Below are 27107 nucleotides of genomic sequence, written 5' to 3'. Positions count from 1 at the left end.
CTGCAAACTCAATGTTCATTCTGACGCCAATGACCGCGGGTCTGTGTCCTCCAAAGCTCTCGTCGTGATGGCTCAGGGGATAGAGCTGTCGCCTTCCAATCAGGTGGATCCCCCGCGAAGCCTGGTCGATACGTATTCTGCATCCGGTTTGCCCCAGTGCTGACGTTAAACATCCTCAATGGTTGACGGATCATGGTTAAGAGCCCCTTCGCCGTCCGGCTACCCGAAGGAGGGTTTCGTTGTTAAAGCACATGCGGGCGAGTTCCATCAAAAAGTCCTTCACGAAGGCAAATTTCTCCCAATACTCGATCCAGGAGTTCCCTTGTCTTCTGGATTGGGTTTAAAATGACAAGGCTACGGAGATGAATATTAGCAGTCGTAAACCCAAACATTTGGGTCGGCTGTTCAACGACGGTTATAAAATGCTGCTGTGAAGAACACAACCTAGCAGCGAACAAAAACGTCTATGATCATGGGTTGCTATGCAAATCCTTGTGATGTCCTCTACTTTGCCTTTAAGTTTGTCACAATAATCCTAGAACACCCCCGGTATATTCTACTCAATGCATCTATATTAAATACACCAATAAACGAAGCAATATTTTGTTGAATTGACAACAAGTATAATAAAACTTCTCAAATAAGCTCTGAAGTACTTTTATTTCTTTAACATTATTCTTCTTTATTTCATATAACTCTTAAAAACTTGGAATTCGAATTTAGAAGTACAGTGCACAATTATTTATGCATTTTCTAAAGTTATCAACAAAAAAAATGGCAGCATAAATCATCCGCCAAAACTTAAAAATAAATGAATTAGGTGATAAGTATAGTTACTAAGGACAGGGATCGCTTGAGTATTTGAATAAGTATTCTAAACATTTACCTTTATTCATCCGAAGCTTTTTTTATTTTATTCATAATGCTCTTTAAATTAAAAAATATTTTATAACTACCTAAAATGAATTCATTACCTACTTCTAATAAAAATCGCGTGTTGAAAAATAGAATAAAACTCTAGGGCAAAATTAGGACATTTTTTGCTACTACCCATTGATCAGTTCTAGCATTTTTAACAATGGCCATTCTTTAAAACACGTGACCCCTTTTACAAATATTAAACGATTACTTAATTTCACTCTTGATTATATGAAAGGCATTTGATTTTCTCAAAATATAATAAACATAACAAGTTCCAAAATGAAGAAAAATGCAAAGAACGAGTTGTGAAATTAAATAGTTTTCAGAAAATTCGTAATTATTCCGTGTTTATCAGGAGAAGAAAATAAATCGACGGTTATAATTTTGAAATAAAAACAATTTTATACAGAAGATCAGTTATAAATGGAAAATATTTAAATGTATGTAGTTTTATGGTTCATAAAAATTCATCTAAAATATTCATTACGTTGTTTCGTAATTTTTTTTATGTTGACAGCAATATTTATAACACTACATTCATTTCGAAGTACAGATCACACAATTACTATTTAAGCAGTACAAAATTGGATTACTTATTTTTTTCTTTCGGTGGTGTTAATGTAGTTGTGCCGAATATATATTATATTTGAATTAGATTACTTATTTTTTTCTTTCGGTGGTGTTAATGTAGTTGTGCCGAATATATATTATATTTGAATTAGATTACTTATTTTTTTCTTTTGGCGGTGTTATTGTAGTTGTGCCGAATATATATTATATTTGAAAAAATAATTTATAAAAACTGGCAAGAAAATTCATAAACAATTGCATATATTTAAACATATCACAAGTTATGCAACATAATATTTGATTAATCATAGATAACTAAACATTCGATCAATAGTTCACAGAGTAATTATCTTTACTCTCTGTCAATAAAATACCAATTTTTTAAAGCTTTCCCATTTCGCCCTTTTTTACTGCAAGGTTTTCAGGAAAAGGACAGAGAGTTGGAAATCTATATTTCCTAAAAATATCATTTCAAGTTAATAAAGGAAATTTCATGCGTAGTCTATGAGTTGAATGATTGGTTACAGCCCTTTATGAAGGGTTTATATAAAATTGAAGAAAAAAGTTAATTTGTTCAAAATAATAGTATAAAAACTGAATATTCCTTAAAAAACATATATTTCATCGATCTGAAAGCTTCCTTTCTAAATTGCTATAATCAAAATAGTTTAAAAAAAATTTATCTAACAAATAAATGACATTTTGAGTTATTTATAGAAATAATTAATAATTTTTTTGCAATAATATAGATAATGAAACATATACCACAGATAACAAGGGGTTCAGAACAAGATAGATTTTCCTAATGCATTAGCCATGATTTATTTAACTCTAGATAACAATAGTTATTCTGTAATGAATTATTCTTTTCGTAGATTACAAACGCGTTCATTTATAATATCTGCGTTATTAACGTAATAGAAATAAAAGCAACTTAATGAGCTTAAAATATATAGAGAATTGATGAAAATAAAACGCTGCAGTAACATCACAAAATTATCTTACATGACAGTTCATTTTGAACATTTCATAAACAATTGAAAGCTATTATTAGTAAACAATCCGCTATTTCATAATTGCTTATGATCCTATTATAAAAAAAATTTTGCTTACACAATTTTTATTTCATAAGATACAATTTAATATTCAAATACAAATGGACACATTTTTAAATATTTTAAGGGGCCATTCGAATATTACGGGGGTAAAATTTCAGAGTGCTTTCAGGGGGAATCTCTCTTAAAGATATTCAACAGATAAATTGTATAAAATCGCAACTCTTTTTTTATGCTAAAGTTGTCATTTGAATTTAATCTTAAAATTAGATAACTACAGTAAGGAAAAAAGACCATGACTATTGTTATGCAACATTGGATTTGTGATTTTCTTGTTTCTGATGACGACAAGTCCAAAATTGCCAAAATATGCTTACGCAATATTTGAACGGTCTCTTAACGCACAAATCTACAATAAAATTCTTAAAACAATTGTCATTTAAATACGTTTTTTTTTAAATTGTCTATCATCGAAAAAGTTTACATTCACTAAAATCACATTGTTAATGAAGAAAATATAGTTTACTGCTGAAGCTATGAAGATTTAAAACCATTTCAGAAAAATAGGCAAAAATATAGCGTTTCTTAATTACCGACCCTAAATATATATTTTGTTAAATATTCGTTTCTGTAAAATTCAATCAATTCAGTTTGTAAGAAATCTTCCATCTAATTCAGTGATTCTCAACCACGACACTTTTGTGTGCCGCCAAATATTAGAAATGATACAATAACAATCTTAAAATGAAATGGAAGCGTTTAAATTGCATATGACACACAATTTTAAAAAATGCTGTAAGAGCTAATCATTAAAGTAAGCTATGTAATTAATAAACAAATTAACAAAGGTTAACTAAAAAAACAAATGTATAAAAAACAAATTAACAAAGGATAACTATCAAAAATTAAGCTAACAATTAATAATTAGCAAAAAAACTAGTTAACAAGAAATCACAAAAAAATAACAGTTAATAATTATAGAAAGCAAGCTAACAATTAATAACTAGCAAAAAAATAAATAACTGTTACTAACTAATAAAAAATGGGTCGAAAGAAATAATTAATCCCTTAATAAATGTGCTTTTGTAGTACATATTATTTTATTTCGCATTCAAAATTATTGTCACAAACTATTTAACACAATGTATTATAGGTAATTAAACAACTTTTAATCGAATTTTTTTCATTGTGTGCCGTCAAATTTCTAAATCGTTAAAAGTGTGACGTCACAAAAAGGAGGTTGAGAATCACTGATCTAATTACTTGATACAAATATTTATTGTGAAGCAAAAAGTAATTAAATAAACATATCTGCGTTTTAAAATTGAAAATATATATATATATATATCTGTTATTCGATAATATAATATCTAATAAATAGTAAATTAGTAAATCTAGTAGCATGCGTAATTTAGATAGTAAATAGACAGTAAATCTTAAAGTATACGCATTTCATAATCATAAATTGGAAAACTTTTAACTTTATTTTATAACTTTTATTTAGTTATTATCAACTTTTATGTCAGTTCAAAAATATTAATCTTTTTTGCCATCACGAAATTTTTTAACAGTGCAAATATTTATAATCTAAAGTGAAGTTTCAAAAATATAACTTTAAGAAAAAATAAATGTAAGAAAAAAACTATAATGAAGTATATTTCGTACCCATCGGAAACAAAAAATATTGTAGACAATTTAAAGTTCAAAATTCATAGTTAAATTCATAGGGTAGCATAAATTTTGTATAATATTAATATATATTAATTATAAAATATCATTATCGTCATTATAAAAATGCTAAATAGCATTTTAGATGATACGTAATACTTTGCATGAAATTTCTTTTACTTTGCATAGTCAATAGTATTTTTTCTTCATTTTTGGTAGCTATGTTTTAAGTAGGCTTATGTTTAAATTTAACTCCACGTTGTTTGTAATTAGTGTACTTGTTAAAGCTAAAGGTACGTCAGATTTTGTTTCGGATCAATATGCCTATTCTTTTGACTTCATAGATTATGAACTCTTAAGGGTTTTTCATACGAAACACCAACAATAATGGAAACACCATTTCTGAAGATTTGGCGACGATTCTTCACATGGCGACGATTCTTCATTTGGCGACCTACAAGGTTAATTTTTCGATAAATAGAAAAGCTGCTGATTTATCGTAAATAGCAGATATATTTTGATGAATATGAATAAAAAAAGAAAAATTTAAATAATTTAACCACTTCCAAAAAGCTACAAGTTCACAGTTTAAAATAAATCTTTATCGAAATTTTTGTTTAACATTTAGCGGACGGTCCACCTTTAAAGAAGCCTATTTGTAAAATTCGATGTTTTACATATAATTATCTCACAAAAGCATTATTTTAAACATTCATTCTATGAAAGGAGGGAAAATACATTTTTGTACATTGGTTTGGTTACTTGGCATCTCTCTAAACAAAGTTTTATTGCTTCAAAAATAAACTGAGTTGGCACAACTGGAAGCACTAATTACAGCTGCCTTCGATACTTCTTAATCCTAAAACAGAGAAATTACAATTAGTACATCTAACACAAGCAATTTGTAATTTAATGTATATTACAATTAGTATTTAGACATCTAACACAAGCAATTTGTAATTTAATGTATATTATAATTACTACTTAGGCATCTAACACAAGCAATTCATAATTTAATGTATATTACAATTAGTACTTAGGCATCTAACACAAGCAATTTATAATTTAATGTATATTACAATTAGAGCTTAGGCATCGAACACAAGCAATTTGTAATTTAATGTATATTACAATTAATACTTAGGCATCTAACACAAGCAATTTGAAAATTTAATGTATATTAGGTAAACCTGTGAAGTTTCACAGGTCTGACACTCAAATCTGTGTTTTCTCTGTACATATTATACACATCATATTAACTGATTCGCTTACCAAGTTTCTTGAAGAAAAAAAAAAGGAAAAAAATCAACATATTTCTTTATTTCATTAATAAATATAAGGAACTAAAACAAAATATAATACACGAGCTCTAAGTTGATATAAATACAAATAGGAAGTATATAAAAAAATCTCCCGAATTAAAACCCATTACATGTATGTTTAAATATAAAAGTGTTGCCTATATACTCGAGCAAATCATGTCATTATTAAAACAACTAAATTGCGTCGAATAATTTGATCTAATTATTACAACATACTAATATAATGCTTTATATAAGAATATTCCATATTTATATAATATATCGTCTGATTTAACCAATTTTCGAATTTATATATTATATCGTCTCATTTAACCCATTGATACACGAACGTAAACAAGTGCAAACCGCGTAATAACAATAAAGCTGTATTAGAATCGCCTGATAATTAAGATTTTACACAAAATCTTAGAGTGCGTCTAATAATTTGATCTAATTATTATAATATACTAATATAATAACTGATATAATAAATATTCCATGTTTATATAATATATCGTCTAATGTAACCAATAGTCTAATTAATATTATACTATATCGTCTCATTTAACCCATTGATACACGAACGTAAACAAGTGCAAACCGCGTAATAACAATAAAGCTGTATTAGAATCGCCTGATAATTAAGATTTTACACAAAATCTTAGAGTGCGTCTAATAATTTGATCTAATTATTATAATATACTAATATAATAACTGATATAATAAATATTCCATGTTTATATAATATATCGTCTAATGTAACCAATAGTCTAATTAATATTATACTATATCGTCTCATTTAACCCATTGATACACGAACGTAAACAAGTGCAAACCGCGTAATAACAATAAAGCTGTATTAGAATCGCCTGATAATTAAGATTTTACACAAAATCTTAGAGTGCGTCTAATAATTTGATCTAATTATTATAATATACTAATATAATAACTGATATAATAAATATTCCATGTTTATATAATATATCGTCTAATGTAACCAATAGTCTAATTAATATTATACTATATCGTCTCATTTAACCCATTGATACACGAACGTAAACAAGTGCAAACCGCGTAATAACAATAAAGCTGTATTAGAATCGCCTGATAATTAAGATTTTACACAAAATCTTAGAGTGCGTCTAATAATTTGATCTAATTATTATAATATACTAATATAATAACTGATATAATAAATATTCCATGTTTATATAATATATCGTCTAATGTAACCAATAGTCTAATTAATATTATACTATATCGTCTCATTTAACCCATTGATACACGAACGTAAACAAGTGCAAACCGCGTAATAACAATAAAGCTGTATTAGAATCGCCTGATAATTAAGATTTTACACAAAATCTTAGAGTGCGTCTAATAATTTGATCTAATTATTATAATATACTAATATAATAACTGATATAATAAATATTCCATGTTTATATAATATATCGTCTAATGTAACCAATAGTCTAATTAATATTATACTATATCGTCTCATTTAACCCATTGATACACGAACGTAAACAAGTGCAAACCGCGTAATAACAATAAAGCTGTATTAGAATCGCCTGATAATTAAGATTTTACACAAAATCTTAGAGTGCGTCTAATAATTTGATCTAATTATTATAATATACTAATATAATAACTGATATAATAAATATTCCATGTTTATATAATATATCGTCTAATGTAACCAATAGTCTAATTAATATTATACTATATCGTCTCATTTAACCCATTGATACACGAACGTAAACAAGTGCAAACCGCGTAATAACAATAAAGCTGTATTAGAATCGCCTGATAATTAAGATTTTACACAAAATCTTAGAGTGCGTCTAATAATTTGATCTAATTATTATAATATACTAATATAATAACTGATATAATAAATATTCCATATTTATATAATATATCGTCTCATGTATCCAATAGTCTAATTAATATTATATATCGTCTCATTTAACCCATTGATACACGAACTTAAACAAGTGCAAACCGCGTAATAGCAATAAAACTGTATTAGAATCGCCTGATAATTAAGATTTTACACAAAATCTTAGAGTGCGTCTAATAATTTGATCTAATTATTATAATATACTAATATAATAACTGATATAATAAATATTCCATATTTATATAATATATCGTCTCATGTATCCAATAGTCTAATTAATATTATATATCGTCTCATTTAACCCATTGATACACGAACTTAAACAAGTGCAAACCGCGTAATAGCAATAAAGCTGTATTAGAATCGCCTGATAATTAAGATTTTACACAAAATCTTAGAGTGCGTCTAATAATTTGATCTAATTATTATAATATACTAATATAATATACTAATATAATAACTGATATAATAAATATTCCATATTTATATAATATATCGTCTCATGTATCCAATAGTCTAATTAATATTATATATCGTCTCATTTAACCCATTGATACACGAACGTAAACAAGTGCAAACCGCGTAATAGCAATAAAGCTGTATTAGAATCACCTGATAATTAAGATTTTACACAGAATCTTAGAGTGCGTCTAATAATTTGATCTAATTATTATAATATACTAATATAATAACTGATATAATAAATATTCCATATTTATATAATATATCGTCTCATGTATCCAATAGTCTAATTAATATTATATATCGTCTCATTTAACCCATTGATACACGAACGTAAACAAGTGCAAACCGCGTAATAGCAATAAAGCTGTATTAGAATCACCTGATAATTAAGATTTTACACAGAATCTTAGAGTGCGTCTAATAATTTGATCTAATTATTATAATATACTAATATAATAACTGATATAATAAATATTCCATATTTATATAATATATCGTCTCATGTATCCAATAGTCTAATTAATATTATATATCGTCTCATTTAACCCATTGATACACGAACGTAAACAAGTGCAAACCGCGTAATAGCAATAAAGCTGTATTAGAATCACCTGATAATTAAGATTTTACACAGAATCTTAGAGTGCGTCTAATAATTTGATCTAATTATTATAATATACTAATATAATAACTGATATAATAAATATTCCATATTTATATAATATATCGTCTCATGTATCCAATAGTCTAATTAATATTATATATCGTCTCATTTAACCCATTGATACACGAACGTAAACAAGTGCAAACCGCGTAATAGCAATAAAACTGTATTAGAATCGCCTGATAATTAAGATTTTACACAAAATCTTAGAGTGCGTCTAACAATTTATAATCACTGTATAATTAATTCTGAATTGGGTTGTGTTGAGTGTTACCCGGCGCTGGATACCCGGCAAAATGAGGCCGGATTCCCGGAAACATCTTAGAAGAAATTACAATCACAGATTTAAGTGTTTACAGCCGCTTTCAACGCCGGCGGTCCTTTTGAAAGGAAAGCATTTATTCCATTTGTTTTCATTGCTTGATGTCTGTTTTAAAAGAGTTTGCCAGATGGTGAACACCCCCCTCCCTCCCTCTTAAGAACGTGTCACTTAACAGACATCACCTGCTCTCTTCTGCAATCTCTCTGGATGGATTTTGTTAGAACTTATTTTGCTCCCGATGTTCTATTTTAACAATCTATACCAGAAATAGAATGCTTTATTTTTCTCCCTAGTATACGCAGAGGGTGGTAAATATATTTTGACTCCTAGGTTTATAATATACAGTCGGACCTCTATTTAACGAATTCGCTAAATTATATGAAAAATTCGTTAAAATAGAAAATCACCTTTTTGAAATACTTATACAACACAAAACAGGTTTTAAATTCATGAACCCAAGATGTAATTAAAATAGCAATTCATATACCTTTATCTTGTTAACTAATATCTACTATTTATTTTTATGAATCCTAACCCTAAAAGAAATCTGCATGAAAAGCAAGAATAGAGCAAAACATTATCCAGTGTTACACTATCATGCTACATACATAACAACCATAACAAAAACTAAATTTATATATAATATTATAGTTGCGTTTATTATAAAAGCAATTTTACCACGTGCGTTCTTAAGTTTAATAAACTAGCGGCAAAATCCGTAAATTTTTTCGTTTGAAATGCAAACAAAAAGGGAAAGGGATTTTACTGCTTTCTCTAAAAGTTGCTTCGAAAATCAATTTCCCCGTAACATGCGTTAACAAGTTTGAAATGATCCGAAATATTTTTGGGAAATAGAGAAAGTGGATCTGAAAGAAAAGTTCGTTAAATAGAAAATTAACTTCGCTATTCGGAAGTTTTTTTAATTCCAAAATGTTCTTGGTTCCCCGAGAAAAAAAAATCGCAAAATAGAGAAATTCGCAAAATGGATGTTCGTTGAATAGAAGTCCCAGTGTACTTTGAGATTTAAAACAGTAAGGATATTATAGAATTTTTGGAGACATAAATAAGTAGGGTTAGTTCGGACCTTAAAGACATTTTTAACAAGGCAAGTCAATTGCCTGGTATTTGCATAAATCCTGTTATTTTAAAGACTAAGGTTATCTTTGTATCTTGCAATTATAACATATTTTCATGTTGTTTGAATTTCATTAGATTATTTTAACAGTTCTTTATATACAGTCCCTGGCCAAATTATTAGACACACTATAAGATTCCATGTAAAATATTAATCATCAGGTATTAGAATATATTAGACATACAGGTATTAGAATATAATTAAGTTTTGCTACACTCATTTCCATAAAATATTGTAAAATTAATTATTCTCAACAGATTCAGTTCATTTAACTTTTTTTAATACCAATTGTTGCCTTTTAGTTTTTGTTCATTTAATAATGACATATTAAATAGCTTTAAAGTTAATACCATTATTTAATCCATCCACGTTGAAATTTTAAATTGTTTAAAAAAATAATTTTTTTTCTTCCGAAAAAGATTTTTTTTTTCTGTTCCTTCACTTGGGATAAAAGAAACCAATTTCTTAGAGAGTTTTTTTTCCCTCCGATGTAGAAACTTGCAGTCATAATCAGCATAAATAAAGAATACGAAATATGTTTGTCGAAAATATTTCCTGCTCTGTTATATTTGAGCATAAAATGATTACAGAGCCCTAATATATATGTAACGAAATTGTAATTTAAATAATAGAAGTTTATAATCAATCATATTTTAAAAAGATAAATAAAAGTATCATTTTATTTTTGAACTCATCTCCGAAATAAAATAAAAAAAGCACATTTTACTGTTTAAAAAACAAAACTATTGTTGGAATTTTCAATGAAATAAAATTTTAAAAACATTTATCTAAAATTATAAATTCTCATAAAACTTCATAAGATTAACAATTTGCTGAATCAGAGGGTAAAAGTTTCTTTCCTGTAGAATGACCGCTAAGAATGTAAAGCAAACATTTCAGGGGCAAAACTTTCCCTTTCATAAAATGTATCAGCCTTAGGCTTAGTGCTGCCATCTGGTGACGATTTTATAATTTATTCTATTATTTTGAATACTACTTTGAGAATAGTAAGAGTTTTTCAACTCATTCCAAGAACGATGAGGTATACTTTTGATTCATTAAAAGTAAAATACGCTAAGCCACAAGCAATCTTATTCCTTTTCTATTTGCAGAATTTTAAATTCAGAGTTTAACACGTTTTTTTGACCTAAATAAAACTTTACTTTTTGATAATATGACTAAAAAAGTATTTAAAACATACCAAAATATTCAAAATATGCAGAATCTTATTCTTTTTCTAATTACAGAATTTTAAACTTAGTGTTTAAAGCATTTTTTTTGACCTAAATAAAATTTCACTTCTTGATAATATGACTAAAAAAAAGTATTCAAAATATAGCAAAATATTCAAAATTATTATTAGTCACATCCAAACAAAAAAGGAATGCTAAAACGGAGTTACTACATATTATTAATTCTGAATTTAACTTTCAGTATACATTCAGTATCAATATTTAATAAATATATTTCGTTTCACACAAATTATTAATGAAACAATTTTAAAGTAATCTTCCAACTTTGCTTTTAAGCTCAAAAGACAAAATAGTAGACTATATAACTGTAACAAAATTTTCCTAACATTTCTTAAATCTTATAACATTTTTAGAAGAATAAAGTAAATTTACAGATCAAATTTTCAACGGTAAATTGTATTTCGCCTGCTTAGAGAATTCAGATTCATGAAGTTTCAACATTCTAACAATTCATCGCACTCCACTGAGTTCCATAATTTTTTATTCTGCTTTAAATATTTAAGTAACAACCTACATTGATAATTCTTAAAATTCACAATAATTCTGGGACTATGTTACCGTGAATGACCAAGAGAATGTCGACTTTCACCGGTGAATGTCAACAATCACATAGTCGCTTTGGTGAATGTCCGATATATTTGTTATATTCGATTTGATATTAATTTACTCGTTGATATTATTATATTTATTCGATATTTTAATTTCTGCTGAGGATAGATTAGGAGCAGTGGCGGATCCAGCGGGGGGGGGGGGTCATAGGGGTCATGCCCCCCCCCTGAAATGAAAAAAAAAAAATTGAAGAAAAAAAATGAAAATAATAATTTTTTTAATAGTTTACGAAAGAAATAAAATATTTAAAAAATTATTTAAGGGGGCATATATATCTAGGTAGGTCGGAAAAATCGATTTTCGAAATCGAATCGAAAAATCTATTGTTCATTATGAGAAAATTAAATAAGAAGACTAGCATTAAATCCCCCCTTTTTTTCAAAAAAATTTTTAAAAAAGATTTTTTTTTATTAAAAAAAAGTTTATTGTGGTGGGGGGGATTCGAATCTATGACCCCCCCCCCAGGAAAAATTTCTGGATCCGCTCCTGATTAGGAGAAACATCAGTGTTCGGAGTAATGGTTAAATGCATACTGCGCAGTGGCACTGAACCTTAAAAAAACGTTGATGTAGGGCATACCGGGCAACAGGCACTGAACCTTAAAAAAACGTTGATGTAGGGCATACCGGTCAGTGGCACTTAACTAGACCTAGTTTATATTTCGGACATTTACCAAAGCGACTATGTGATTGTCAACAACCACCCGTTTCGATCAATAACATACGCATCACTAAACTGTCATCATTAGTGAATTCACTTTTTAGAAAAAGCTAGTACTGACCTCATCGAATTTATAGTTATGTGACAAAGGATTGGGAGAATTGAGATAAAATGAAATAAGAATTGGAAGAATTGAGATAAAATGAAAAAAGAATTGGAAGAATTGAGAAAAAAATGAAATAAGAATTGGAAGAAATGAGAAAAAAATGAAATAAGAATTGGAAGAATTGAGAAAGAATGAAATAAGAATTGGAAGAATTGAGATAAAATGAAATAAGAAATGGAAGAATTGAGATAAAATGAAATAAGAATTGGAAGGACTGAGATAAGTCATATTTTCGAATTGTACAGGAAAAAAATATTTCGGAACAAAAACATCCCATTTTCCATGTAGACATTAGGATGTTTCTGAGCATATTCATATTATCTATAGGAAATTACGGGTAATCGTTAATTATCCAAATGGAAACAATTCTAAGGAGCAGTTTGATAAAAATGTCACCTCTAGAAAAAATTACATCGCTTATGATTATGTTGCACAAAAACCAATTAAAATTCTTATCAAGAATGAGAAATCTTAGAATGGATTTAAATAAAAGTGTTACTAACATTTCTAATTTATGAAGATAATTTTCTCTCGCAAAAAAAATTACCTATTTCTCTCTTGCTAAAATTATAGCACTTGTTATGTAATTTTTATTTTAATTTATTAATGTTAAATAAACCTGATGTAAAAATAATCCCCTTCTAGAAAAAGATATATACTACTTAGGGCCTTATATCTTTTCGTAAATACGGATGTCAAAGCCTTGAAACCTGCCGTTTTCACTTTTTTTTGTTTGTTAACCCGTTTTTCTCTCTCTTTTGTTCATGCTTCAGACAAAGCTGCTAGTACCATTTTACTTCGTTAGTTTAAGTTTGTACCAAAGTCTTCATTTAATTTTTAAATTTGGCGCAGAGTAACAGCACCCTGTTCTTGTGGCATTAAACTGCGCAATTAACCAGATCCATCTTTTTTATGTGTTTCTAAAAAATTCCCGTACGCTTACAATAATAAAAACTGCCGATCGGCCTGTGTAGGGGGCAGGGAACTGTCCTTGCATCAGAAAGGTTCTGGGTTCGAATCCCGGGCAAGGCATGGATGTTTTTTCCTTCTCTGTACTATCTATCCTAACTGTGGGAGCGACGTCGGCCCACCTAATAGGGTGCCCCTGAAAGAGAGGCCAACAAAATCGCCCTGTATATGCCTGAATTGACGGATGTTAACACCTGTGGGCATTGGAAAAAAAAAACAATAATGGAAACCTAAATGTTTTTTGGGTACGTTGTTTGGTTTTCATTGATAAATCTAATAGAAGAATCTCTAAATACTGGTACAAGCACTGATAACCACTAATTATTAATTAATTTAAAGAAAAATTATCCCCTTTTTAAAAAAAGTTTCACAACTTATTAAGCATTGTGGTTTGAAAAATAAAATAATAAGAATATTAGAAATAAAATAAATAATTTTTAGAATAAGAAAACTTAATCATTCGCTTTTTATCTTTAAAAAAAATTTTTGAAGAAAAGAAGAAAAATAATGGAGAAAAATGAGGAAGAAGCAGTGTTATCTATTAACTGCACCTTATCTATAAACTATTCGTTATACTATGTACTTATCTATAAACTATATGCAGTGTTATCTTATACTGCACCTTAAACTATTATAGAGAGCTCTTCAAATTTATATATAATGCAAATTATTACGCGCATCCATAAATATTTACTTGCGAAGCAAGAAATATAAGTTTTCAATCAAAACTTTTTATTTTATTAATATAAGAACTTTTGGGAAGAAGCTGTTTTTTCTTTCAATTAAAACTATTAACTTCAGATTTTTTTTACGCGAGATGTTAAATTTTCAACTTAACTCGCATAAAAACTACATTTAAAAAAAAAAAAAAAAAAAAACTACATTTTTTACGTGAGTGGCTAATTTTTGCCCTTATTTTGATAGAAAGAAAAATTCAAGAAAAGCTGCCCGTTTTTTAAACTAGATACAAAATGTCCCCCTTATTTTCGGGGAAAAAAATAAGTTTTTACAATTGAAACTTTTTATTCCAAGTGAGAAGTTAAGCTTTGTATTTATCTAAGAAAAAATTTGCTTTTTTTCGTACAAAAAAAATTATACCCGAAATTTTAACGTTTTTTTCTCCAATAAACACAGCATTGTTTTTAACGGGAAATATTAAGTTTAATATTTACCTCGTCGAAAAAGAAAAACGAAATTGTCTCATCATTTCACTTATAAATCAAACTGAAAACTATTATTTTTACAATATATTTATGTTCATTGCAGAAAAGTAATTATATATTTAATTATTTATCGTAAATTATATTAATTTTACTATGATTTAAAACATTGAGTTTACTTTACAGCTTTTACGATTTTCCTTTCAGCACATGCTATTTTGTTTAAACAAAAATCTTTATTAGTTTTAAAATACAAAATTAATAAAACTATTCAGCCTCTTTTTGCCACTGAAATGATTATCTACTGGTTTAATCAAAGAAATGAAACTAATTTACAAATTCAGAAAAAGACAAAATAAGTAAGAGAACATTTAAAACAATAAATCAAAATAGAAAAGCGCTTAAAGGCAGCTAAATCCAAATTTGTTTTATTTCAATTTATAAAGTCAGAAATACAATTCCAGCAAAAAACGACGAAAATTTTAAGATATGTTTGTTGGCATGAAGGCACTTCATCAGGGGACACACTGGAGCCTTTCTGTTGTCAGTGGTGAAACCAAAAACTGACAGCTCTTGGTTTCACCACTGACAACAGAAAGGCTCCAGTGTGTCCCCTGAAGAAGTGCTGTCCTGCCAACAAACATATCTTAAAATTTTCGTCGTTTTTTGCTGGAATTGTATTATCTACTGGTAGTCATGAAAGTGTACACGAAAAGTTGTGCTTCTTGATTATATGTTAGGGAAAATCTTGCATAGTAAATCCGTAAAATGTTTCAATTTAGGGAAAGAGGGACATCTTAGTAATTGTAATTGATTTATCAAATAGGTTGAGTGTTTCCCACGGAGAGCAAAGAGAAAAATGTCCTGCTTTCGATTAAATGCATGCTTGAGCCAAAAATTGATTTAAGAACAGAATGTGGCTTTTAAAAGTGTGAGAAAAATATTTCGATTAGAATAATTAATTAGGATAACATAAAAAGATTATTAGAAGCTTTTTATGTTACATCCCCCCCCGCCAAAAATGTTTAATTACAATCCAAAAATTTTAACAAATATTTTCGATTTGCAAAAGTTTCCCTATGATAGAAGCTCAGTCGAAATGAGCTGAATCAAATTTGTAATGATAACAATATATAAAAGTATAAAGTTATGACTTATTAAAAAAAATACACATTTTATACGTGTTAAAAATAATAACATAATTAAACTGTTCGAGGAATAAAAGAATTGTAGTAGCGCTACCAGCGAACTTTAAAGTTTGATATTTTAATAGTTTTCGTGACTTCAGTTTTTTGCAGTTCCAAGTCTTTTGCTTAAAGATCACAACAAATTTAAGTATTTCGATTAGAATAATTAATTAGGATAACATATAAAGATTAATATAAGCTTTTTATGTTATATATCAAAATAGTTGAAACCAAAAAAGAAAAAAAAATTAATGAAATTATAAGATTTAAAAATATAAAAAAACGCAATCAAAGTTTTAGAGTTCAATTTTCAAAATCCACATCCAATCATCATCCTAGCAAAATCCCTTTTGAAGGAGGGGAGCATCCCGAAAGAGAGGAGGATGGAGAGAAAAGGAACGCCAAGAGCAGCAGGCAGAGGAAAGTCCCGGATCGATCATCGGTGTCCCTGCCATCTGCATCTCTCCCGGCACTCCACCCTCCCACTTCGCACCTTCCCTTCACATTACTGACAGGGGATGGGGAGGAAGAATACCATCCCCCACGCATCACTTCCCCTGAACACGTGGCCAGGCACAAGACAGAAAGAATCGGGGAGTTCTCCCGCTCCACCCGCTCTCTCCACCCACCACCCCACCCCTGATTCTCTCCTAGAAGAAAAGGGTGGCAAAGGACGGAGTTGTCCTTTATTATTACCCTCGTAATGGAATGGTTAATGGTTCAGATGGACCGACTGTCTGGTTGGTCAGCAAAAATTTAATGGAACTGCCGCTCTCCAAAAAAGCATGGTCACCATTTGCGACTTTTTTTTTTTTTATCTGACTATTCAATGGGGGAAGAAAACGAGACTATTCTCTAGGTCTTTTGAGGCCTCCCAAATAGCAAAATAAGGCTCATTTTCACTCAACAGAAACCTTTCAAAAGGTTTTTGTACGGTTTACGTGTAAACCTTCTAACCTTAAAACCTGTGACAATCTGCTCTATTCACTTTACCCTAATCCAGTGTTTCCCAAAGTGTGGTACGCGTACCCCCAGGGGTACGGGAACAATTTAATGGGGGTACACGTTCCTATGCGAAATATTTTGCAACAAACGAAATTTGCAAAATCTTTTTATTTTAAAACTAAGCTAGCCATGAAAATTTACGATTACGTATTGCTCTGTTGGCTATCTTTTGCAGAGTTAACAGTTAATAATGAGTGGTGTCAACAGCCAGTTGTGATTTTTGACTTTTGTGCAATTTTTTTACAGTAAAAAATACAGTTATTATTATATTAATGGTACAGAGTGTTACGAAAAATTTAGAAAAAGGTACACAAAAGTCATAAGTTTGGGAAACACTGCGCCCTAATGCAATACCTTGGAAAACAACTTTCTATATAAAAAACCTTAAATAGAGGTTGTCTTAGGATGAAACTAATCTTAAATCTAGGTAATTACAAAGTTTCTTTTCGCAAAGTCTCAGCTAAAATCCACCTTGTCAAGAAATTTTAATGGACAATGCAATTTGATCCCATCGATAGTGTGACATTAGCTAAAACGTCATTATGGATCTAAGTGACCATTTCTTTTTTTAAAAAAAAAAAGCTTTAAAAGAAATTTTTTTTAATCCTTTTAGGATGAAAGGTTTGAAAGAGCAATATTTTTGCTTTATTGAAAAAAGGTTTTTAGTACAAACATTTTCGTGACAATAAGATGAAAATTCCGACGACAAGGTTGCCTTTAAGGTTACATGCTTTCTGGGCTTTGAGTTTTAAAATATAAATTGGAAATGATATGGACTAAAAAAAGAGGAGACTCCATGTTTAAAAAAATATTTGCTTTCATGTTTAAAGTTTTTTCAAATAAAGATAATTAAAAAATTTAAACAAAAAACATCAAATAAATATTAATTCACATTTAAATAAAGATTAATTTATATTCAATCTAAATATTAATCAAATAAATATTAATAAGGCTCTGCGTGAAATGATATTCATTAAATTAATAAATAAAAGCATAATAAATAAAATACATAAAAACATAATAAATAAAAACATAAGTATGTACCTAATCTTTTTGATAATGAGGAATGTATTGCAAATGTCTTATCTTCTCGAATAATATTCTCGATACATGTTTCCCAAGTTTGCTTTTAAAATTATGAATGCGCATATAAATTAAAAATCTTGCAATAAAAGAAACTTTTTCTTTTCTCTTAATTTTTCAAAAATCATAAATTTGTATCAAAGAATATTCTGTCTCTCGGGGGTGGCTTCTTTCCGAAAACTTCGAAAGAAAAGGGGGAAAGAATAAATATAAAAAAAAAGAATTCTTGTGAAGGGAATGGGGTGAGTCAGCGGAATGGTCAATTCATTATAGCGTCAGCTGGTAGCGATGAACCGGGGAGCTGATCGAAGAAAGGGGGTTGTTAAATGGAACTGGTAGTTGAGAAGAATGAACTAAGTCCTCAAATGTATATTTAGATTATTTTGTTGCTTGCACTCATATCATTGAATGACTGAAAATAGTTTTTATACATTAAAATGTTTCATAGTTTGTTGTTGAACTGAACTTTTATGAATGAAATTGTCAGAAACATTACTCATTCATTTCAATTTTCTATAAGTTTGTTGTTGAGCTGAACATTGGCTAATTAAATGAACAGAAATATGGCTCTTTTATTTCTATCTTCTATGGTTTGTTTGCTGAACTAGAAACTTATAGATACTGATCAGAAATATTCCATAGTTTGTTCTATAGAATTATTCCATGGTATAATTTTCCGTAGTTTGTTGCGAAACAGAGCTGAAAAGTGAATTTTGGAATTTCGGAAAGCTTTTAGGACCAAAAAGTTGCCTATTAAGAATAAAAACAGCATCAAAATTTTTTCAAAATAGGTTAATATCTTTCATTTGCGCATCGTATTTAAAATTAATGAAAACTTAAAAAATACGCACTTTTTAATTTTTTTTTTAGACGTTGGCTAAATAATTTGAAACAAACACGCTGTAGTTGTTTTTATGCTTTTCTGATAGTTTGAATAATTAATAAATCAAATTCTGATAAATGATTGAATTTTCTACGTTCTCACAACGTTTTAGAAAAAACACACGAAGACACTTTCATTTATGTTAGATAAGAACAATCCAGAAATCACAACATGAAGATGGTTGCACATCGAATCACACTCCACCCAATCAACCATACAATTCCTACAATTAGTTCCCCCTATATACATCTTGTTCAAATTTTCAGTCGTTCATAAAATACTTTCTATTCATCCATATGCAATTTTAGAAACTTGTAATAGATGACATTTGACGTTAATACAGTTTTTCTCAGTTATTAATTTATTCATTAAATAGAGAAGAGCGAAAAATGAAATGGAATTTCCTGCTGGGTTAAGCGTTAGTCATTGTTTTAAGTTTTACTATGAGCGATTCAGTTTTTCACATATTTTAAAAACAACATCAGTGATCCTTTTTAACTTATGTGAACAAAAAAAAATAGTTTATTGGGCACTTTTCAATATCTAATTATTTTATACTCTCTGTGGCAAATCTGTTCAATAAAGAACACGACACCACGTCACCAAATTTACACTTTTATAGTGGTCTCATACCGTGCGCCTTTTTTTTTTCTTCCCCAATTCCTATTATTAGTTTCGCACTTTCCCTATATACAGGGTGATTCTAAAAAGATGGGAAAAATTTTAGGAAGTGATAGTACACACCCAGACAAACAATTTTTATCAAAGAATGCATGGTCGAAAACAAAACGCAAAGGTGCTGGCGCATTTGGAAAGTTTTTTCATGCAAACGAGAAAGCTCCATTCCTATTGCGAGTTACTGCGCTTTTCTTTTCTTTTCTCTTTTCTTTTCTCCAAGCTTTGGACATGTACCTAGGTTATTATAGACCCTTTACCATATAGCCCAAAGCTTGGCTACTGGTCCGGCTCCACTCCAGCCTAGGAACGAGCCCAGTCAGCAAGAATTTATTAAGAATTTAGATCAGTACAAAGTCACAATCGAGTTACTGCGCTACGTTATTTGTCGCCAAGCTTTCGGCCGCAGCAGGGAAAGTTCGCCTATCTTTTCTTCGCCGTTGTACCAGCATAGCCGCTGCCGGCCACGGTTTTGAACACTTATTGTAATCATGCTAAATTTGCTTTTATAACTAAACTTCATCGTTCTTTGTGTGTTTTTGCCTCATATAAGAACATAAACTTGGACGCCCTCTAGCGGTTTTGGGTTTTGTTTTCGACCATGCATTCTTTGATAAAAATTGTTTGTCTGGGTGTGCACTATCACTTCCTAAAATTTTTCCCATCTTTTTAGAATCACCCTGAATATTTATGTAACTTGTTCAAAATTACGATCGTTAAATAAAATACTTTTTATTCCTTCACTCAAGTTCAAATATATATTTTTTAAACTTGTAGTGGATGATGTTAATACAGTTTTTTTCAAATATTAATTCATTCATTAAATTTAATGAATTAATTTTAGTTTTATATGAGAAAATTTAATTTTAATTGTTTAATAAAAAGTAGCTAAAATAAAAATTTTCTTTGATGATCTAAGTAGGAATCGACTTTAAAATTTTTTTTTAATATTTCTTGTCTATGTGATTTTTACATCCTATTTACGTACAAATATTTTCAATGGAGCAGGATTCTTCAGTTTACTACATATATATATATAAACAGGGTTATCATTCATAACTGTAGAAAAAAAAAATTCCCCGTGTTTTCCCTGCACATATTATGCACACTATATTAAGAGAAAGCACTGTGCTCTTGTGTGCTATACAAGCGATGCTAGTTTTAGTTGCCGGGAAAACGTGGAGAAATAAGGACAACATGAAAGACATAATGCTATAATAAATTTAATATAGCTTAACTGTCATCTTTATATATCCCATTAGATTATTATGCTTTGATAGGTCTGCATTTTTTAAAAGACAAAAATTCCCTGTTTCTTTTTTCCCCCTGTTTCTGAAGAAAACCTCAAAATTCCCTGCATTTTCCCTGCTATTTCAGATGTAAATTCCCTGTATTTTCCAGGTTTTCCGTGTGGTGTGACAACCCTGATAAGACTCTCTTTTTATATATGTTACTAATTTAAAATCTAGTTACCAGGAATCGTTAAAAACTACTTTTTTTTTAAATCACTATACTACTTCTTAAAAAAAGTGGCACACTACACTGCAAACTACGAAAAACAAGTAGCGACTACAGTAGTCTGACTACTTTTAGTGTGCTACTTCTGCACTTGTCCTTAGGATTCCTATATTATTTAAATTAACAATTTTATGTAAAAAAAAAAAAAAAAAAAAAAAAAATAGTGCGTAGAGTCCCTCCGCGCGGAAGAAGTTAAACTTCGTAACCTGCGGACGTTAATTGTAGAAGATTCAGCAGTCGTAGAAGGATCACTAGTTCTATTCAACGACTCTTTTTCCTGCTCCGCTCGCTTCCGTGCGCCGTAATCACGGTAATATTGTGCATTTTTCCCTCGTGGACCTCTTGAACCAGTGGAAGTGCTTGTGGTTGCCTCATCGTCGCGCCATGGAAAATGTATTTGTATTAATAATGTATGTGAATGCGTCATAGTGTAATTTCAAAAGAGAAAACCTAACAATCAATTGATATTCTGAAGAGACGTACCTTGACATATCCTTAAATCCGTCGCATTGTCCGTGGGATTGTTTTCACTCATTTTTTACAATTGTTATCCACTAAATTTAAAAATAAAAAATACTATCCTATTAAATTATATGTGCATCTAATCAAACTAAAAAAATATTTACGGAAAAACAATACTTTTATGCTAGTGAGAACCAAAACAATATGGAAATGAATGAGGGAAAACTGGATCCTACCACGTGATTTCCCGGCCAATAAAAATGTAGCGTTAAACGTTTAACGCAACCTTGTTGGAAGTCGCATAAGAAGTATCACTTCAAAAATAAACAGCTGCAAAATTATGGCGAATGAAAATTAACATTTAGGGGCCTTCAACCTAGTTGCACCCAGTATACGTTATTAGCATAATGAAACATTTCATTTTATCAGGTGTTTTAGAAACAAATAACAAGAGTCATTCATTTATACTATTTCAGATCTAATTAAGAATTGAAGCAAAATGCTTATCAAACAAACTAATCTCTGTAATTAACTTTGTAATGTGTAAACATTTTTTACCAAATGAAATAAAAAACAAATAATGATCCTCCAAATAAAAACCATTCGTTTTCGCAAGTTTAATGAGATTTGAATCAAATCTTTTATCAAATAGAACAGTTTTTATTTATTATTTAACAAATCACTTTTTATGTAAACATTCAATTTTTTAATGCTTTTTAGAAACTAATAGTGATCATGCAGCTGATATTATTTTAGATTTAATAAGAACTTCTATTAAATAAAACAGTTTCCATTTATTATTTAATAAATCCTCTTTTTTTCATATAAACATTCATTTTTTTAATGTTTTTCAGAAACTAATAGTGATTACGCAGCTGATATTATTTTAGATTAAATAAGAACTTTTATCAAATAAAATAGTTTCCATTATCCATTATTCCATTAATTTTTTTTTTATATAAAGCAATCATTTTTTTAATGTTTTTCAGAAACTAATAGTGATCAATGCAGCTGATATTATTTTAGATTTATTAAGAACTTTTATCAAATAAAACAGTTTCCATTATCCATTGTTCCATTTATTTTTCTTATATAAAGCAATCTTCTTTTTTTTAAATGTTTTTTAGAAACTAATAGTGATTATGCTGCTGATATTATTTTATATTTAATAAAAACTTTTATCAAATAAAACAGTTTCCATTTTTATCAAAGCGATAAAATGTTTTAATCGCATTCGTAACATGATAAAAGATTGAAAGCTAGTTATGATATGGCATTCAAATAGAAGGAAGCTGCATCGAAAGGCCCCACATCGATATTAAAATCGATTCCTTGTTGCCTTGTACCGTTAGTGCGCGCAGGAGAAGCTGTAGCTGCAGGGGCTGAAGAACGGAAAGGTTCCCAGATGTTTTCAGAATTAGGAGAAGGGTGTGCGGGAGTGTGTTAGCGTGGGTGGATAGGGGGGAGAGGGGGGATGAAATTCTTTGGCAGGGAGTGTTCTTTCTCCCCCGTCAGATTTGGAGGCTATTTGCCAGTTTTCATGGCGTTCTTTTGTCAAAATCTCACCATTTTAGCAACGCATTTTTTTCTTTCTTTCTTTTTTCTTCACTGGAGAGAGAGAGAGAAACAACCTGTTTTATAAATTTTGATGAAAGAGTATTATTCTGGGCTAGAACACTTTTAGTGGGTGGGTTTTGTGTTTAGAATGTCTGTGTGTGACAAATGAAAGCACCCAGGGTTTTCGTAAGCTGGAATGCAATCTGTGAAAATTTTGATGAGAAATAGGAAATACATCCCGTTAAGGAATAACTGAAAAAAGAAATCGCCTGGAAAAAAAAGAATCCATTTAACAGTTGCATAAATTATATATATATATATATATATATATATATATATATATATATATATATATATATATATATATATATATATATATATATATATATATATATGGATTTTCTCAGACCCTCGAAAAGAAACAGTCTCATCGTCATCATAGTTGGCCAGACAGCCCAATGTGGGCCAATGCCTTCCTGTGAAGATTTCTCTATAATGACTTCCGATTTATCTTTGATCTCCAATTCTTTTCATTATTTACAAGAAAATCAGACTCCACCGAATCAACTCATCTAAACCACGGCCTTTACAGTTTTTTTGTTCCAGTGGGTCTAAAAACGAATTATCTTTATTATTGTAGCGTCATCACTCATTCGAACCACGTGGGCCATCCAATTCATTCGATTTATTTTTATGCATTTAATAATATCAGGTTGTTCGTAAATCTTGTACAGTGGAAAGTTAAATCTCCTTCTCCAGTTATTGTTTTCATTTATACCACCAAGTATACTCCGCAATATCTTTCTCTCATATATTGCGATACGATTTTCCTCCTGTTTAGTCAGTATACACTTTAACATCGCTGAAATACAGTCTAAACTACCTATAATGAACCATGGATATAGTTAACTTTATCTTCATTCTCTTATCGGCAGTTCGTTTGTAGAAAATTCAAATTTCTTTTTTGCAGGTACTTTAGAATCTTTTTTTTTTTTTTGCAGAATGTTTAGTCCATGCGATAAGCTTAAAAGTATACTTCTAAAATTAAAAAGGATATTCTAAAGATGTGTTTCAAAACAGCTGGAATGAAATAACACTAAAAGAGCGGAAATTCCACCCTTCTTCAAAAATGGTAGAAATCAAAACGTTTGTAACATTCCAAAACAGGTGACGAAAATTGTAAAGATAAAAAAAATGGTAGAAATCGAAACGTTAGTAACATTCCAAAAGGTGACGAAAATTGTAAAGTTAAAAAAGTCTGAAAAATGTTGTTATGGGGAGAAAATCACTTCGTTATAAGGAACATACTTTAAGGCTTTGATTAAAAATATCGTTATAAGGAGAAGTTCATTGTAAGAAAATTTCTTTTTGGGAGACTCTATTAATTTAGTTAGTTAATAGGGTTGGTTTGCTGAATTTTATGCCCACAAGATCCAAAAATGACGCTATTGCGCTCGGTTCAAAAGCTGAAAAATAATTTGGTTCAAAATTTTTAAATATTTCAGCAACCTTTCGCAATCGCTATTTCCAACAATACTATAGTAACACATTAAGCCGGGATGGCTCAGGGGATAGAGCGTTTACCTTGCAATGAGGTGAACCGGGTTCGAATCCCAGTCGATACAAATTCCGCATCCGGCTTGCATCGACCACAGTGCTGACGTGAAATATCCTCAGTGGTAGACGGATCATGGGTTAGAGTCCTTTTGCCGTCAGGCTAACCGTGGGAGGTTCTCGTGATCTTCCTCTCCATGTAACGCAAATGCGGGTTAGCTCCATCAAAAAGTCCTCCACTAAGGCAAATTTCTCTCAATACTCGATCCAGGAGTTCCCTTGTCTTCTGGATCGGGTTCAAAATGACAAGGCTACGGAGTTGAACATCAGTAGTCGTAAACACATGAAATTGGGTCGACTGTTCAACGACGGTTATAAAATAAAATAAAATATAGCAACACGTTAGGTCGGGATAGCCTGATTGATAGGGCACTGGGCCCATGTTCAAGAGTTCGTGGGTTCGATCCCCATCGGCCGAAGACTCCCAGTGTAGTAAATGGTGACTGGTGCACTGTTAAATCCATCGAGTCGCAAAGTCCTCCATGTTCCCATATCAGGTCTGTGGGTACTTATTCAGGAGATTCCTTGTCTTCTGAATTGAATTCAAAATGACAAGAGTACGGCGTTGAACATTAATAGTCGTAAATCCATAATACTGGGTTGGCTGTTCAACAACGGATATAAAATAAAATAAAATATAGTAACACATTAGAAAATATTTTTTCTTCTTCAAAGAATTAGGAATGGATTGGTCTTACTGAAGCGGGGTATCTTCTCCTAAGATAGAAATTAAAGATGGAAAAAATAAAAACACCAGCTTAAAAATCCTGATAGAAGGTTAAAACGTCACATCTGGAGGGCTTTATACTCAACAAGAAGAACAATCCGTCTGTGGTTGAGGGCGTAAAGAAAACAAACTATTTCTGTTCCGACTTCTCTCTGTAAAACAGCTGGTGCCAATATTGAATCAAACAACTCTTCATATGAATGCTAATAATTCTGACACAGTTTATCTTGACTTTTATGAATACGCAACCGGACTCATTTAATTTTCTCTTTAATAGTTACCTTTCTGCTTGGTGTATGTTAAGATCGATTTTATGGATTACCTTCAGCCTGATTATTAAACGCTCTCTTAAGATTCTACGTAAAATTATAATTATTATTCGATACTCTATACAGCTTTGTTGTTTTTACGCTACTGTATAAATTGGGGTTAACATTGTAATGCAATACGTTAAAAATAAATACAAATGGGAAGTATATAAAAAAATCTCCTGAATAAAAACCCATTACATGTATGTTTAAACATAAAAGTATTGCCTATAAACTCGTGCAAATCATGTCATTATCAAAAAAGTAGGGGAGAGTGGGGTCAATTGTAACATTTTTTACTTAACTATTTTTAACTAACAAAAAATCCGATATATTATTAGTATTAATTGACAGACGAGTAAAGTAGACTATCCTCTACTAGAAAAAAAATAAATACCTTATTTTAAATGTTATTATATTAGTTATTAACAATTTTTGACAGTCGTGCACTTGTTACAATTGTCCCCACTTACGGGGTCAATTGTAACAGTTCATAAATTCAACTAAAACATAGTTAATTATACATATTATCATAGTTGTGATATATTTTTTTATTGATCGAAATAGTAGTGATATTTTAGGAGTAAAAATAATAATGAGCAGAAACCTAAAGGGTTAAACTTTTAACTTTAAGGGGTTAAAAATTTTAATTTATGCTGTGAAAGGTGACAAATAAAAATAATGCACATGCAACATAATATAAATGATATAGGAAACTATTGGTGGTTCTTAAAGAGTTAAGTAATGGTTTGTAAACATAAGATTATTTATTTTCAGCTGTTACAATCGTCCCTTTACTTATTGTTACAATTGTCCCCAAGACGCCATTTCAGCTTCATTTGTTAAAAACAATGCTAGTTAATTAGCAAAACTAATCTTTTTTTATTGAAATGTTAATTAAAGTGTCCACTTACATATTCGGTTACTAATTTTTATTTGCTTAAACAAAATTACTTTGTTACAATATAATATTCTAATACCAAAAAAAGTACTTGCGTGGCGTGAAAATATCTTTTGTGATGTAACTCTTTCAAAAGTACATAAAAATGGTTGCAATCAGGGGTGTACATGTAGATTTATTAAATACACCCTGTGCGCCACCTAGGAACCAAATCTAGAACCCGACACTCGAAATTTTAGCTCTGTTACAATCGTACCCTGTTACAATTGACCCCACTCACCCCTACAGTGCGTCTAAAAATTTGGTGGAATTATTATAATATACTAATATATAATGCTTGATATAATAAATATTCCATATTTA

At 29.8% G+C, this 27107-nt stretch overlaps 1 protein-coding gene across 1 annotated transcript in view; it reads right to left on the bottom strand.

Annotated features, from left to right (window-relative positions):
* Window positions 1-4759: 4759 nt before the first annotated feature.
* net (atonal bHLH transcription factor 8-like protein net) overlaps window positions 4760-27107 on the bottom strand; it is a 40553-nt gene continuing 18205 nt past the window's right edge. The window contains exon 2 of the mRNA XM_016062623.4: window positions 4760-5073. Coding sequence (XP_015918109.2) covers window positions 5068-5073 — 6 coding nt within the window. The 3' untranslated portion in view covers window positions 4760-5067. The remainder of the gene's footprint in view (window positions 5074-27107) is intronic.

The sequence above is a fragment of the Parasteatoda tepidariorum genome, chromosome 9, assembly GCF_982258835.1.
Source record: "Parasteatoda tepidariorum strain Cologne lab strain chromosome 9, Ptep-v5.0, whole genome shotgun sequence".
NCBI lineage: Eukaryota > Metazoa > Arthropoda > Arachnida > Araneae > Theridiidae > Parasteatoda > Parasteatoda tepidariorum.
This window is presented reverse-complemented; position numbering and strand designations above follow the sequence as displayed.